Genomic DNA, 15,604 nt, shown 5'->3' on the forward strand with positions numbered 1-15,604 from the left:
CACTAAATCAAGGAGCATCTCTATAATTAAAGGCAAAGTAGTAGATAAAACATTCTTCATTAATGGTGAGGCAATACCAACAGTGTCTGAGAAGCCAGTGAAGAGTCTTGGGAGATGGTACGACGGGGATCTAAAGGACACAGTTCGTGTGGGAGAAGTTAGACAACAAGCAGTGGAAGGGTTGAAGAGCATAGACAGCTGCGCTCTACCAGGTAAACTAAAACTCTGGTGCTTTCAGTTTGGTCTACTGCCGAGGTTGCTGTGGCCACTGACTGTGTACGAGGTTTCTTTGACAACAGTAGAGAAGCTGGAAGCTTTAATCAGTTCATACATCAGGAAATGGTTGGGAGTTCCACGCTGCCTCAGCAGAGTGGGACTTTATGGTAAAGGAATACTGCAGCTACCAGTCTCTGCTCTAACCGAGGAGTTTAAGTGCGCCAAGGTCAGACTGGAAATGACATTAGTAGAGTCACGCGATAAATGCGTAAGGGAGGCAGCACCTGTGTTGAAAACTGGAAGAAAGTGGGCGGCAAAGAAAGCTGTGGAAGATGCAAAGGCTGCCCTTCGAATTGGTGATATCATGGGGCAAGTTCAGCATGGAAGAGGGGGTCTTGGTTTCAGTTCAACTCCTCCTACATGGCACAAGGCGGCCCCAGCTCAAAGAAGGAAGCTGGTAGTCAACGAGGTGCAAAAGCAGGAGGAGAGGATGAGGTGTATAAAGGCCATTTCCCAGGCCAAACAGGGAGAATGGATGAGATGGGAGAGTGTGGAACAACGCAAGATTGGCTGGCAAGACCTATGGTCAATGGAACAGAGCAGGATCAGTTTCCTCATCAGGTCAACATATGATGTTCTCCCATCACCACAGAACCTAAACCTCTGGGTAGGAGAGGATCCCTCATGTCCTTTGTGTTCATCACCTGCAACATTAAGGCACATTTTGACAGGATGTAAGGTGGCTCTTAGCCAAGGACGGTTTACTTGGCGCCATGACCAGGTGCTGCGATGTTTGGCCTTAGCATTGGAAGACAAGCGTAACATGACCAATAAGTTGCCACCTGTTCCATCAAAACATTACACACAAAAGACAACATTCCTCCGCCCAGGAGAGCAACCACCAAGAAAAGGTGTTAAAACCAATCCTCGCCCAGGACAACTGGAAGCTGCTAGAGACTGGAATATGCTGGCAGATGTTGGTCAACGGCTTATTTTTCCACCTGAGATTGCCACCACTAACCTTCGACCAGATATTGTCTTGTGGTCTGGATCAGCACGCCTTGTTCACCTGGTAGAGTTAACAGTGCCATGGGAGGACGCTGTAGATGAGGCGTATGAGAGGAAGAAACTGCGGTATGCTCAACTAGCCACTGAAGCGGAACAGCGAGGATGGAGAGTTCGGGTTTACCCAGTGGAAGTGGGTTGTCGAGGATTTGTGGCACATTCTACAACCCGGTTTCTCAGAGACGTCGGATTCAGTGGCCAAGAGTTGCGTCGCACAGTGAAGAACTTATCTGAAGCAGCAGAGAGGAGCAGCAACTGGCTGTGGTTGAGACGGAAAGATTCTGGCTGGGGACAGGTAAGTAAGCTGGGCTGAGTTGAGTGGGGGACGGAGGGGGGTGATGCTGGGACGCCAGAATCACCGTCGAGCCCTCTTGAGGTGTCGTGGGCTAGTCGACGAAACACTGAGGATGGAAGGTGCCCACTTGAAAACCCCAGAGATGTACCCTACTTAGCTCAATCCAGACGGTTGTCATGCTGATGCGCTGGGGAGGCCGCACTTTGGTTGATCCCTGGAGCCAGCATCGCAGCCGTTGTGTGTGCTGATGCGCCAGGGAGGCAAAATAAGCTGATCCCTGGAGCCAGCATTACACTTCAGCCATTAACACCAGACAGAAGGATATCTACATCATCATATGGAAGGAAACGTAAATGGATGGAGACGCATATGGATCACATTAGTTTACTGTAAAGCTACGTCTTAGTTGGTGCTTATCTTGGCGAGAGCCGAGTTCAAATCAGCATGAAGTTTTAACATCTACTCTCGTGTAATGGAAATCATGAAGATCTGGATACGTCCAGTGACTGCTGTGAATAGTGCAGCTGGCAACAAGGGAAAGACCTTGTGACAGCCTGGAGAGACAGCTGACAGGAGGAAAGAGACCCCATTGGGGCTGGTAAGGGTTAGCTACCCTTGTCGGCAGTATCCAGCTCTGTGTTTACAGGATGCTGGAGACACCCGCCCAAGGCTTCTAAGAAATTAAAGAGAAAAATACCCCTAGAGTCTGCGAGAGCGGGGGCGGAAGATGACTCAACGTTGGACAACACGGTTAACGACTTGGGAACGGAAACGGATATGAGTATGGAGAGTACTTCACAAAAGACTAGTTCAAGATCTGCAGTTAACAAAGACATGGAACTCCAGGTTTGTGTCTGCGGCTGGAGCAAGGCGACAACGGTCAGGGGTTTGAAGATTCATCAAGGGAGAATGAAATGCTTGAGGGAGAAGGGACAAGGGCCTCGCATTGATCAGTACTTCTTACGAAGTCAGTCAAGTCAGTCGAATGAAATCCAGTGACAGGAAGCAAACCACAGTTCGCAGGATATCAGCACCCCTGTCATAGATGTGAGGAGGACTTGCATGGACACAGTTAGTGATGAACCTAATGATCCTTGTGAACCCGGTCAGACAAACCAGCATAAGAGAGAAAAGAACCTCAACGGGCACAAGCCTGGAGTTAAATGGCCAAGAGCTTGTGAGAAAACTGCATGGGACACAGTAAACACAGATCTCTGCGTTGCATTGGAAAGATTAAGTGGAACAGTTGAAAAGAAGCTGGATAAATTTGGGGACATCATCTACGCATATGGAAGTGAGAGGTTTGGAGTTGAAAAAAGGAAGGAAAAAGTACAAACTATTCCTGGAAAGTCTAGACGGCAGCAGGAGATTGAACGCTTAGTTAGAGAAAGGAGACAGCTGAGGAACCAATGGAGAAGAGCAGAACAAAGTCAGAAGGAGGGACTCAATCTCTTACAAAGGGTCATAAAAGATAAGCTTGCAACATTGCGCAGAGCTGAGCGCCTACGGAAACGCTACAAAAAGAAGGAGCGTGCGAGAACTAACTTTTATAAAGACCCATTCAAATTTGTAAAGAAGTTATTCACCAGTGAGAAGAATGGCACACTAAAAGCATCTAAGGTTGAGCTGGAGAGATATTTGGAGGAAACACATACAGATTCAAAAAGGCAGGAGCCTATGTCAATTCCGTCAGACATCCCACCTATCAATCCACCAGAATACCAAATGGAGGACTGTGCACCTAAGTGGAAAGAAATAGAGCAAGCTGTGAAAAAAGCAAGGGCTTCATCATCTCCAGGGCCTAATGGAGTTCCGTACAGAGTGTACAAGAGTGCTTCAGGAGTTCTACGAATTCTGTGGAAATTGATGAAAGTGGCATGGGAAAAACAGGTTGTACCAAGAGCATGGCGCCGAGCAGGTGGAGTCTTTATACCTAAAGAAAAAGATTCTACAAGCATCAGTCAGTTTCGTCCCATTTCCCTATTAAACGTAGAAGGCAAGATTTTCTTCAGCATTATTGCTCAGAGATTGTCAGCTTACCTATTAAAGAACTGCTTCATTGACACTTCAATACAAAAAGCGGGCATTCCAGGTTTCCCAGGTTGCTTAGAACACATCAATGTGATCTGGCAACAAATTCAATCAGCTAAAAAGGAGAGGAAGGAGCTCCATGTGACATTCCTGGATTTGGCTAATGCATATGGTTCAGTGCCACATGAACTACTTTGGGCAGCATTTGATTTTTTCAGTGTACCGATGACAATAACAAATTTAGTGAAAGCCTATTTTGGAGATTTGCAATTCAGTTTTTCAACTTCAGAATTCAGCACTACATGGCAATGCCTAGAGGTTGGAATAATGGCAGGATGCACCATTTCTCCACTGGCTTTTACCATGGCAATGGAAGTAATCATTAGGGCATCAAAATGGGTAGTAGGAGGAGAGCGCTTGGCTTCTGGAATGCGACTACCACCAATTCGAGCATACATGGATGACATGACAACCATGACTACAACAGTAGCCTGCACTAATCGATTATTGGGCAAGTTAACCAATAACATTGAATGGGCACGAATGCAATTCAAGCCCACTAAATCAAGGAGCATCTCTATAATTAAAGGCAAAGTAGTAGATAAAACATTCTTCATTAATGGTGAGGCAATACCAACAGTGTCTGAGAAGCCAGTGAAGAGTCTTGGGAGATGGTACGACGGGGATCTAAAGGACACAGTTCGTGTGGGAGAAGTTAGACAACAAGCAGTGGAAGGGTTGAAGAGCATAGACAGCTGCGCTCTACCAGGTAAACTAAAACTCTGGTGCTTTCAGTTTGGTCTACTGCCGAGGTTGCTGTGGCCACTGACTGTGTACGAGGTTTCTTTGACAACAGTAGAGAAGCTGGAAGCTTTAATCAGTTCATACATCAGGAAATGGTTGGGAGTTCCACGCTGCCTCAGCAGAGTGGGACTTTATGGTAAAGGAATACTGCAGCTACCAGTCTCTGCTCTAACCGAGGAGTTTAAGTGCGCCAAGGTCAGACTGGAAATGACATTAGTAGAGTCACGCGATAAATGCGTAAGGGAGGCAGCACCTGTGTTGAAAACTGGAAGAAAGTGGGCGGCAAAGAAAGCTGTGGAAGATGCAAAGGCTGCCCTTCGAATTGGTGATATCATGGGGCAAGTTCAGCATGGAAGAGGGGGTCTTGGTTTCAGTTCAACTCCTCCTACATGGCACAAGGCGGCCCCAGCTCAAAGAAGGAAGCTGGTAGTCAACGAGGTGCAAAAGCAGGAGGAGAGGATGAGGTGTATAAAGGCCATTTCCCAGGCCAAACAGGGAGAATGGATGAGATGGGAGAGTGTGGAACAACGCAAGATTGGCTGGCAAGACCTATGGTCAATGGAACAGAGCAGGATCAGTTTCCTCATCAGGTCAACATATGATGTTCTCCCATCACCACAGAACCTAAACCTCTGGGTAGGAGAGGATCCCTCATGTCCTTTGTGTTCATCACCTGCAACATTAAGGCACATTTTGACAGGATGTAAGGTGGCTCTTAGCCAAGGACGGTTTACTTGGCGCCATGACCAGGTGCTGCGATGTTTGGCCTTAGCATTGGAAGACAAGCGTAACATGACCAATAAGTTGCCACCTGTTCCATCAAAACATTACACACAAAAGACAACATTCCTCCGCCCAGGAGAGCAACCACCAAGAAAAGGTGTTAAAACCAATCCTCGCCCAGGACAACTGGAAGCTGCTAGAGACTGGAATATGCTGGCAGATGTTGGTCAACGGCTTATTTTTCCACCTGAGATTGCCACCACTAACCTTCGACCAGATATTGTCTTGTGGTCTGGATCAGCACGCCTTGTTCACCTGGTAGAGTTAACAGTGCCATGGGAGGACGCTGTAGATGAGGCGTATGAGAGGAAGAAACTGCGGTATGCTCAACTAGCCACTGAAGCGGAACAGCGAGGATGGAGAGTTCGGGTTTACCCAGTGGAAGTGGGTTGTCGAGGATTTGTGGCACATTCTACAACCCGGTTTCTCAGAGACGTCGGATTCAGTGGCCAAGAGTTGCGTCGCACAGTGAAGAACTTATCTGAAGCAGCAGAGAGGAGCAGCAACTGGCTGTGGTTGAGACGGAAAGATTCTGGCTGGGGACAGGTAAGTAAGCTGGGCTGAGTTGAGTGGGGGACGGAGGGGGGTGATGCTGGGACGCCAGAATCACCGTCGAGCCCTCTTGAGGTGTCGTGGGCTAGTCGACGAAACACTGAGGATGGAAGGTGCCCACTTGAAAACCCCAGAGATGTACCCTACTTAGCTCAATCCAGACGGTTGTCATGCTGATGCGCTGGGGAGGCCGCACTTTGGTTGATCCCTGGAGCCAGCATCGCAGCCGTTGTGTGTGCTGATGCGCCAGGGAGGCAAAATAAGCTGATCCCTGGAGCCAGCATTACACTTCAGCCATTAACACCAGACAGAAGGATATCTACATCATCATATGGAAGGAAACGTAAATGGATGGAGACGCATATGGATCACATTAGTTTACTGTAAAGCTACGTCTTAGTTGGTGCTTATCTTGGCGAGAGCCGAGTTCAAATCAGCATGAAGTTTTAACATCTACTCTCGTGTAATGGAAATCATGGAAAATAAGTCAGTCCGAATACCAAATTTCTGCAGTTCTCTATTAATTTGTTCTTTAAGGTTTCCGGACGTTTTCAGAAGACTTGCGTAGAATTCAGCTGTAGCTGTGACTTGTGCATTTAACTTCCATTCACCATCTACATAGTGGTAGGTAAGTACAGTGTATGCCCTTTTGTTATAGTCATCTCTAGACAGTTTTTCTTTATGTGCTTTGGCTGTTTGCTTAGCGCTTTCACAGACAGTCTGTCGTTTGGCAGAACCATATTTGCATTCACAGATCCATAGCGTGCTCCGATATTAATAAGGTTCTGAGCAACATGCTTGAATCTCTTCCCCGACACAATATCAAAAGGTTCAAGGTCAATACAGCACAGATCTACCCACTTGTCTACCAACTAACACTCGTGGGAACCTTTGTTGCATCTGCCATTAGGTATGATGTTATAGGCTTCGACTTTGATTGCCCTGCCACAGCTGTTAGTAGTGAACTGGCTAATTTGATTCCTTGATGTCCACAAACATGCCAACACATATTAGAAGTCCCAGTTTTATGACTATCATATTTGTAAAGGGCATCACACTGCAAGCACATCACAAAGCCTTGTACTCATCGTTTTCCCCGTTGACGACCTCTGCAAATTTGCACCACATTTGAGATTTATGTGGCTCTCTCCATCTAGTTTGAAGTTCTCCAGGGTGAAACATTTTATGAATGTTTTCAATTTTAGAAGCCATTGTTTTAGTAAGGGATTTGCTAGATGTATTTTTTTTTACTTAAAAAGGTTAAACTGTGCTGACTACACCGCACGGAAGTTAGCTCATTCCATTTCCTTATTACCGAGCAAGGGCAGTACACACACTGTTAATTGGAGAACTACGGATAGCAATTTAAGCCAGTAAACTGAAAAATACTACAGTAGCCTCCGCGTATAGGAATAACTCCTAAGAGAACACTTCGGCTAAGAGAACAACCTTTTGGTGAAACAGATTTTTCCCTATTGTAAATGCTCCGCCTAAAGGAACAGGAACTTCGCTTAAAAGAACACCTTTTTGGTACCGATAGCAATTCGTTCACACCTGATACAGTACTGTTTTGTAACCTGAAGTTTATTTAAATGTATCTAACCCAAACCCACCTGATCCGCGGGTCTCCTGTCAACTCACGCAGCACTAGTACCCGCGCTACCGCATCCCATGGGTTTTAGGACCATGGTGAGTGGTTGCTGGCTGCCATTTTGGACCCACAAGGGAGATCAGGGGCCAAAATGGATGCCAGTTTCAAAGCAATTGGCCACAGTTGCAGCTGGTTAAACTGCTATCACATGGTATAAAAGGCAGAAGAAATGTTTGTTTTGAGAGGATGTGAGATGATGTGAGGGATTGCAGAGTAGAGACTACTACCTGGGAAAGGACGCACAGGGTTTGAGGAAAAGAAACTTAAAAGCAAAAGAAAGGTATTATTTAAAAGATATATGTTTTGGTTTTACAGGGTAAATGTGTTAGCATTCCCTGCCTTAGGATTAGGTTTGTTTAATAATAAAAAAGTGCAAACCATGCTAATATATACTGTATACACATACATTTCTTGGTGCACCCACACAAAAGCAGTGATAGAACCCCAGGCCATCCTGACAAGAAGGGCTTCATCACAGGTAATATGTTCATATAGAAAAAAATAAAATAAAAAATGTTACAGATTTCTAAACACAAGCTCAGTGAATTTAACAATTCGAATAAGCGCATGGGTTAAAATATCATCCTTTTTCATATCACATATAGTAGCTGTTCTCGAAGAATTTTTTCTAACATTGCTGGTAGAATAATTAGAACATTAAAATAATATTTCCCTGCATTTTAAAGATCATCCAATTATTTTTTACATTAAGATTAGTGATCAAAACACTATTATTTCTAATAATTTAATATTCAAGAAACCATTATATTTAAAAAACTTGATTAAACCATTTTTCTTAAATACTTTAACAGGTCTCTCATGTGACTGTTTTCATTCAGGCTTGCAAAGTAATGTCACAACAATCAGTCACGTCTACACACTATCTTAATATGGACATAATTAAACTTTAAAGAAATTAAATAAAGTTTGACTTAATCTGAAATATACTTGATGTATTTTGTGTTAACTTTTTAAACACTCGCTATGTAGCTTCTAACATTTGCACACTTTAATATTGCATCAAGATTTTTAAAAATAAATACATAAATAAGTAAATAAATATATTCCTGTGACAAAAAAAGAATGAATCTCCCTCCTGACCTGTGAGGGTGCTATGTAAAGGGAACAGTGTGCCCCGGACTGGATGATTAGGCAATTCATTCCAGGGAAAGGTGGAAGTCGGCCATCTAGAAAGAGTGTGGAGTCACAGTACACCAAGTCACTGCCCCAGACGGGAAGTGATGTGGCAATCGCGCATTCAAGGAAAACGATTGCACTCGCTAACCAAGGGGGCGTGGCTGACGGTATAAAAGGGAATGTGATGATATGAACTGTTTCTTTGTTATGGTTATGGACGAACCACTGAAGGACCGTGTATGTACCGTGAATGTTTCATGTTTGTTTTGTTTGCAGTGTTAATTGTACGGTTTGTCTTTTATAGACGGCTAACACATGCAGCAGCTGTCGCTTAAGGCCAGCACACAACCTGGACTTCACTGCACTCGTACTCACTGAATAAATTGTATTACACCACTTGAATTTCAGCATTCACTCTGGACTTGTGATCGTGTTTGTCTGTGTGTGTTTAAATACCATGTCTATTATTTCGGGACTGAACCCCATGTTTATTTAACTGCGCAATACACATCGTTGTGCATTGCCAGTCCTCCATTATTTTACTGTTGTCAAGTGAGGTTGGATTTACAAATAAACCACCATTTCACCAGTACTTTGTTGTTTGTCATTGTCTTGAGCACTGCATCACCTCTACACCTGCGCACTGCAAACCACTTTGCCAGAATTCCAAACATGCACAGGCCTGGCGGCAGACTGTGCGCTATTGGGGGCACACTATGGAAAACTTCACCCAAGTCAAATAACTTGCATTCACCACTATTGAAGTAATATTCATTTTTATACATATTCAGTTAAATTTTAACTTGTATTATCTTATATTTATATTTTCTTGTTCAAATTCAATTCAATTTAAATTTTAACTTGTAATGATTTGTCGGATACCCTTCCGCTGAGAGGTTTTCGGTCCCAAAAATGTTCAGAAAGGATGACACACATAATTTGAGGGGGGAAAAAATGACTTTATTAAACAAATAACTATTTAACATGTCAGAATTGCTTATAGTTTATCTGAACAGTGCCAGACATCTGAATGGAGCAATATTACTGATCTGTCCGTGTCTTCGTTTGGTTTTGTTGAAAGATGCTGTGTCTGAGCTCCAGTCAAGCCGACAAGCTGTGATTGGCTGACTTGGCAGTTGCAGGTACAGGACTGGTTGCTTTCGTCGATGCAAAGTATTGATTGGCTGGTTTTTGTAAATAATAAAATACATTTGGACCAATTGTGTCTTTGTTTAGTATTTACTGTCCAATAGATGTGAACTATGTTTAAAAATACAGCAAGTCAAAACGATAAAGCCAATACTTGCGAGGATTTAAAATATGATTCACAGGTGATGCGGTGACATTTCAACGGGCAGCTATTGTGTAATAATGCCTGATGTAGCTGGAAGCTGATTGGCTGATGATACTGAATTGTTTTCTAATGTGAATTAATGCCCACTATAGCTGGAAGCTGATTGGTTGATGATACTCAATAGTTTTCTAATGTGTTACACTTCACTATGACCACAAATAAATAAACATATAATATGACTGCGCAGTACTATGAAACACCTACACAGCACTAATTAGTCTAAGTGCCACACTATACTGAAGGCTATGTTTGTTTCCGAAAACATTTTTCTTAACGTATTACCAACCCTCACTTCTGAACTACAAGTTGAAATTAATTCAATGAATACAGTGAGCAGGCTGTCTAAAGGGAGTGAATAAACAAATATTGAAGCACACCAAACTACTGTAAAGTAACGAATGTACTCATAATGCTTACTTTCAACTGACTGGATAATCTTGCAAATATAAATGTATAAGCTCTCGTAAATAAGTCTGATTCCTTTTGACACATTGTTTTTCCCCCTATTAGTTAACAAAATCAGCTGCAAATTACTAGTTGTATTTTCCTTGCATAAATCAATCAATGACTTGTAGGTGAAATGACACTAAACAATTCAAGTCACAATATGACTGCCCTTGAAATACGAAGATTAGAAAACGTCAACTACTGCGAGAAAAGGGGACCCTACAAAGGGGATTGCTAATGGGGGTTATTACTGTTACTAATTTAAAACACTATGCAGTCACAGACAAAAGTATTGGCACGCTACACTTAATATAAGATAATTCAAGAAACCATGTTAAATACAAGCATTTAGTGAACATTAGCCACCAGTTAATAATGCAAAGACTGAAATACACAATTTCTGGTAGTTTAACAAACAATCTTTCTAAAAGAAAAAGAAAAAGCACTTAAGCAGCTTCAAGTATTTGTTCATGACAAAAGTACATGTACTGGCACCTTTACATTAAAAGTCTGTATCAATGTAATATATAATTAATTTAAAAAATGTATTAATTGATTGAAAACTATTACACAGTAGTTAAGCTGCATTATAAAGTTAATAGCCAGAAAAAGAGGTTATTATTTCCAACATCTGTTGAAGAAGAACATATTGGCAACACAGACAAAGGAGTGGGATTCGCATGTGAGAAAGCATTTGTAGCAAACTGCAACAAAGGAAATGGCTAAATAACAATATAAAAAAAATATATGGAATACCAAAATCCACATTTAATTGTCTCACATATAATAATCATCATAATAATAATGACAACTTTATATTGATATAAAAGAGACACAATTCATGTTTTAACAACTGTAGGTTTTTATATTTTCTTGTTGGACTTAGACTTATGACCTGTATTGTATACATAATGTATATTTTAAATTGCATTACCTGAAGTGTTGGTGTGGTCTTCTTCATATCTCCCCAACTGAGAACCCAGACCTGATCATGGGATTTGTCATAGTGAAGTTTCACTGGAACCGGATCAGTACTCACAGACTGTACAGTAAGAAAGAAAGTAAGTCACTTCTTGTACCCTTCACGATCCAATAGTTAGCAGGTCAGCACTAGCATAGTACATTTCCAAGCAATATTAAATGAATAAAGCCTGTTCTTTTTCATTTTGTTGATTACCTGACCTTGTGTGCACTATACTGTATGTTCACAGTATGCCAAGCTTGCTAAAAGGAGCAACATTGACCTGAGCACAAATTAGTCTTTTTTTTATTAACACGTCAGATTTTGTTTTGTATATAAATTCTATTTGTAGACTGAAAAAACAACACATTTAAATCATATTCATATTTAATATTGAACACCCTCAAACTAATACCAATGAAAATGAATATTCTTTACATACATATAACTACACACCTTTTAATTGTGTATTAATCATTACATTTACATAAATAAAAATGTTACTATATAAGAATCTTTGTTTTCTGAAGTAGCACTTTTCAGTGTTTACATGAGTAGTTACTCCAACAACAATTTTGTGCTACTGTGTAAATGAACTAACTTATATTATAAAATCTAAATAAACTGAACTATACTGTACAGTAGTGAGGCACAGGAACCAGAAGGCCAGAGTTATGTTCAGTCTGAAATGAAACTGCTTTAGGAGCAAACATATGTTCAACTGATAAGTATCCAGCCTTCAAACCCTTTCAGCATTTATTTTTTAACAGGCAGAGGCTGGGCATGACCTTGAGATTCCCAAGTGATTGTTTAAACAACTGTGCAAAATGATCACTCAAACTCATATATTGTATTTGTACTAGTCGTGGGTGACAAAACACTTCCAACCACTCACCTTTATAAAGCTATTCAAGTAGGGTAACATTATGTAACATGTTTTAAAGATAGTGTGAGCTGTTTCCTAGCTGTTATAACATATACTTCGTATTACATTTTTCTTTAAATACTTTTCAAGAGTAAATCAAATACTATCAAATACTCTGAAATACATGTATCAGTCAATGCACTGATGTAATGAATGATGAATTGAAATGTAACATTATAGTAACAGCTTTTCTGTATGAGTTAAAACAAAACTCTTCCATTTAATAACTAGTACACAAGAATATTTATCCTGGCAAAATTGAACAGCCTGCTCTTTCTCCTGTTTAACTAACAACACTTGGAAATGTTGAATGCTTCAGTCCTCTTTATCCAAATGCCGTCACCTGTAAAAAGCATGCTCGTATGCGTGCTGCTTTTTTTTCATTCTGATATATTTATAACACCCCTGTGGCTTCAATAGAGCTCCCAGAAATATAGCTAAATCTTAGAGTGAATGTGGTATTTCAAAATGTACTGGGTTTAGACTCTAAAGCGCCTTTCACAGTAGCACTGCTACCCGGGTCTCGACCCGAGTTCTGGCTACCCGGGTCACAATCCCGCGTAGTGTGAAACCATGTACCAGGGTCGTACTCGGGTAGACCCGGGTCCCAGCGACTCACCTCAGGATGTGGGTTGGCACATTTTGACCTGGGCTGAGCAAGACAAAATGCATGACGACCATTCGTGAGCCGACAAAATAACAAACAGCCACAGCTGCGTGAAGGTTTCACTTCCGCAAGAAACGTTTCTGTTTATTCTGTTTAGCCATATTTTTGTTGCTTGAGACACACCATGAGCCAGATTGCAGCAGGGATGAAGAAATATGTGCTATAATCAACATTTGGGCCCAGTTCAATCCAGAGAGGCTTGGATGGAAGAGTCTGTAACAAGCTGCATCTGGGGCATTGAGTACAGTAACACATACATAGTTATATAAATCTGAGTACATATTGGGTCTGTGGAAGGGTGGTGGGCAATTCACTGACACACAGGAGACAGAACTGTAGTTGAAACGCAACTCCGGTGCACTGATTTATTTTGGCCTGCAGAGGGTGCTGTTGTCCGTGGCCTGAATACCGGCAACGGTAGTCAGGACCACAGACTTACCAACACTGGTATACAGTCCGGTTGATGCCGATGCACTCGCAGGCGCTCAAAATAATAATGAAAACAAAAGACGAAATGAAAAGGGAAAATAAAACACAGTAATAAAACTACAAAATAAAGGTGCTGCTTACGCAGTGCCCCCACTGCCGCTAAGCCGGTGAGCTTGGGATCTCCGTCCTACGCTGTTATGCACTATACACAAGGGTGGCCAAGGTTCCCCTATCACTACACACGTCTCCTCTGGTACGTAACCATATATTTTAATAAATGGTTTATATAAGGCTGGATGTCTTCCTACTTTGGTCGCTCGCTCCCACCACTGGCGTTCCTGCCTGGTCTATGTTTACACTGGCCTTCTCGGCCAGCGTCTCTGTGTATTCCCAATCACATCCACCCGAATGCATAACCAAGCACAGTACTTATGGGCCGAGCAATCCCCCAAGGCCCATCTCTCAGCAACTTAGAGAGAGGGGAAGCCAACACACCCTCTCCCCCACCTCTCCATGTCATTGCCATGACTGACAGGCGGATCTTACGAGGCTGCTGCCCTCTTCCTGCAGAACCACGCATATGCCAGACAGTCAGCACAGACCTCCCCTGTTACAGGGTCATTTTTAATAAACAAATGAAACCTTGAAAACACAACAAATCCAAAGCATATACATATTTCATTTTAAACTACCTATAACGACACTCAAACTTGTATTAATTGTAACAAACAGCTGTACCCTTGCTGTATCCTAGATTGCTCCAGTAAAAACCCAACTGTATAAATGGGTAATTGTATGTAAAAATAATATGTAAAAAATAATGTAATTGTATGTAAAAATAATGTGATATCTTGTAACAATTGTAAGTCCCCTGGATAAGGGCGTCTGCTAAGAAATAAATAAATAAATAAATAAATAAATAAATAAATAATGTATCTGACAAATAGCTTGTGCATACGTGATTTTGCATGTAATGTAGTATACATTATTTGTTCCTAGCTTTGTTCCTAGACTTAGATTGCATTAAAGACACTCAAGATACTGGCCTTACACACGATAAAATACTGCTTTGTTGCAAGTTCTGGGTAAAATAACCACTTTAGTGCAGAATGACCAACAGACGTGTTCACAGTACTGAGTTGTTTTTAAAAAGCTTAGACAGATTGCAGGGGTAGACTTTTCCATACCCCATTTATACCAGCCTTCTGCAAAGCCATATCAGTTGTTTTGCCTATTTAGACTTGCAGCCGTTGCTGCTGCAGAGGATTGCATTTCTAAACTCAAAATAAAATCCTTTTCTCTAACTAGCAACAAAGACAAACCTGTAATAATCATTTTCACAAACAACACCTCTATTTTCACATGTGCACAATAAGTGAAGTTACAGACAAATCAGATATAGCTTAATTTTGACCGCTTACTGTACAGTATTGGATATATTGCACTGACTCTAGTTTAATCAATGTAGCCTTAACCCAGTTTGTTGTTTCTTAATCTAAATGTGATCTTTGTTCCACTGTCAATTAAATGTCTAATGAGATACTGGGAGGATTTACTAAGGTATGTCTCTGTTATGGGTTGCAAAAAATGAAACCTCTGTGCGTGTAAAATAGCACCCTTCCTTGACGCTGCCTTGAAAGTGTGGTCATCTGCAACAAGGTAATGCATATGGTAATCAGGCGGTTTCTGGCCTTCAATAAGTGTAAAAATGTGTCAATTTTATGAAAATTAAGTCCACTCTCTTTTACTTTGTATCTGAATTTTAATGTTTAGTATACTAAGTATCTTTTCCTAAATTCTGAAAACAATTAAAAAAGTGTGTACATTTGCTCATACCAACCCCCCCCCCCCCCCCCCCCAAAAAAAAGGGATAATATTTGAATATGAGACCCCACAGTTTTACTAAAGTTTATTTGTCAGAAATGGACCAGGTGGCTAATTAAGTGTAGCTAATCCAAACTAATGAAACCAAACCTCTAGGTAATGCGCTAATGACTATGTGAGACTGCTGCCAGCATCTAACTTTACTCCTGGTGTGTTCCAAAATTAATCTCATGCACTGGTGCTGAAACCTGATCCTCACTGAAAGCCAAGAATATCCTCTGGGAATGTTTGTGTAACACCAGTAAAAAAAAAAAAAAAAAACAAGTTGCACCTTGTGAAACTGAACATTTGATTTATACATTGTTTTACTGGTAGAAAAACAAATGTGAACATTAAAATCTAAATAGTGTAAAAGTATTAAAATGATAAATACTCAAAATAGGACCTATATATTGTTAGAAGT

The 15,604-nt window shown here is 41.4% G+C and overlaps 1 protein-coding gene across 3 annotated transcripts in view; it reads right to left on the minus strand.

Moving 5' to 3' along the window:
* LOC117409420 (follistatin-related protein 5-like) overlaps window positions 1–15,604 on the minus strand; it is a 256,417-nt gene that overhangs the window by 29,233 nt on the left and 211,580 nt on the right. For all 3 annotated transcript variants that reach the window (XM_034908687.2, XM_034015436.3, XM_034908681.2), the window contains one exon: window positions 11,270–11,377. In XM_034908687.2, the coding sequence (XP_034764578.1) occupies window positions 11,270–11,377 (108 nt within the window). The remainder of the gene's footprint in view (window positions 1–11,269; window positions 11,378–15,604) is intronic.

The sequence above is a fragment of the Acipenser ruthenus genome, chromosome 2 (genome assembly GCF_902713425.1).
Source record: "Acipenser ruthenus chromosome 2, fAciRut3.2 maternal haplotype, whole genome shotgun sequence".
NCBI classification, from domain to species: domain Eukaryota; kingdom Metazoa; phylum Chordata; class Actinopteri; order Acipenseriformes; family Acipenseridae; genus Acipenser; species Acipenser ruthenus.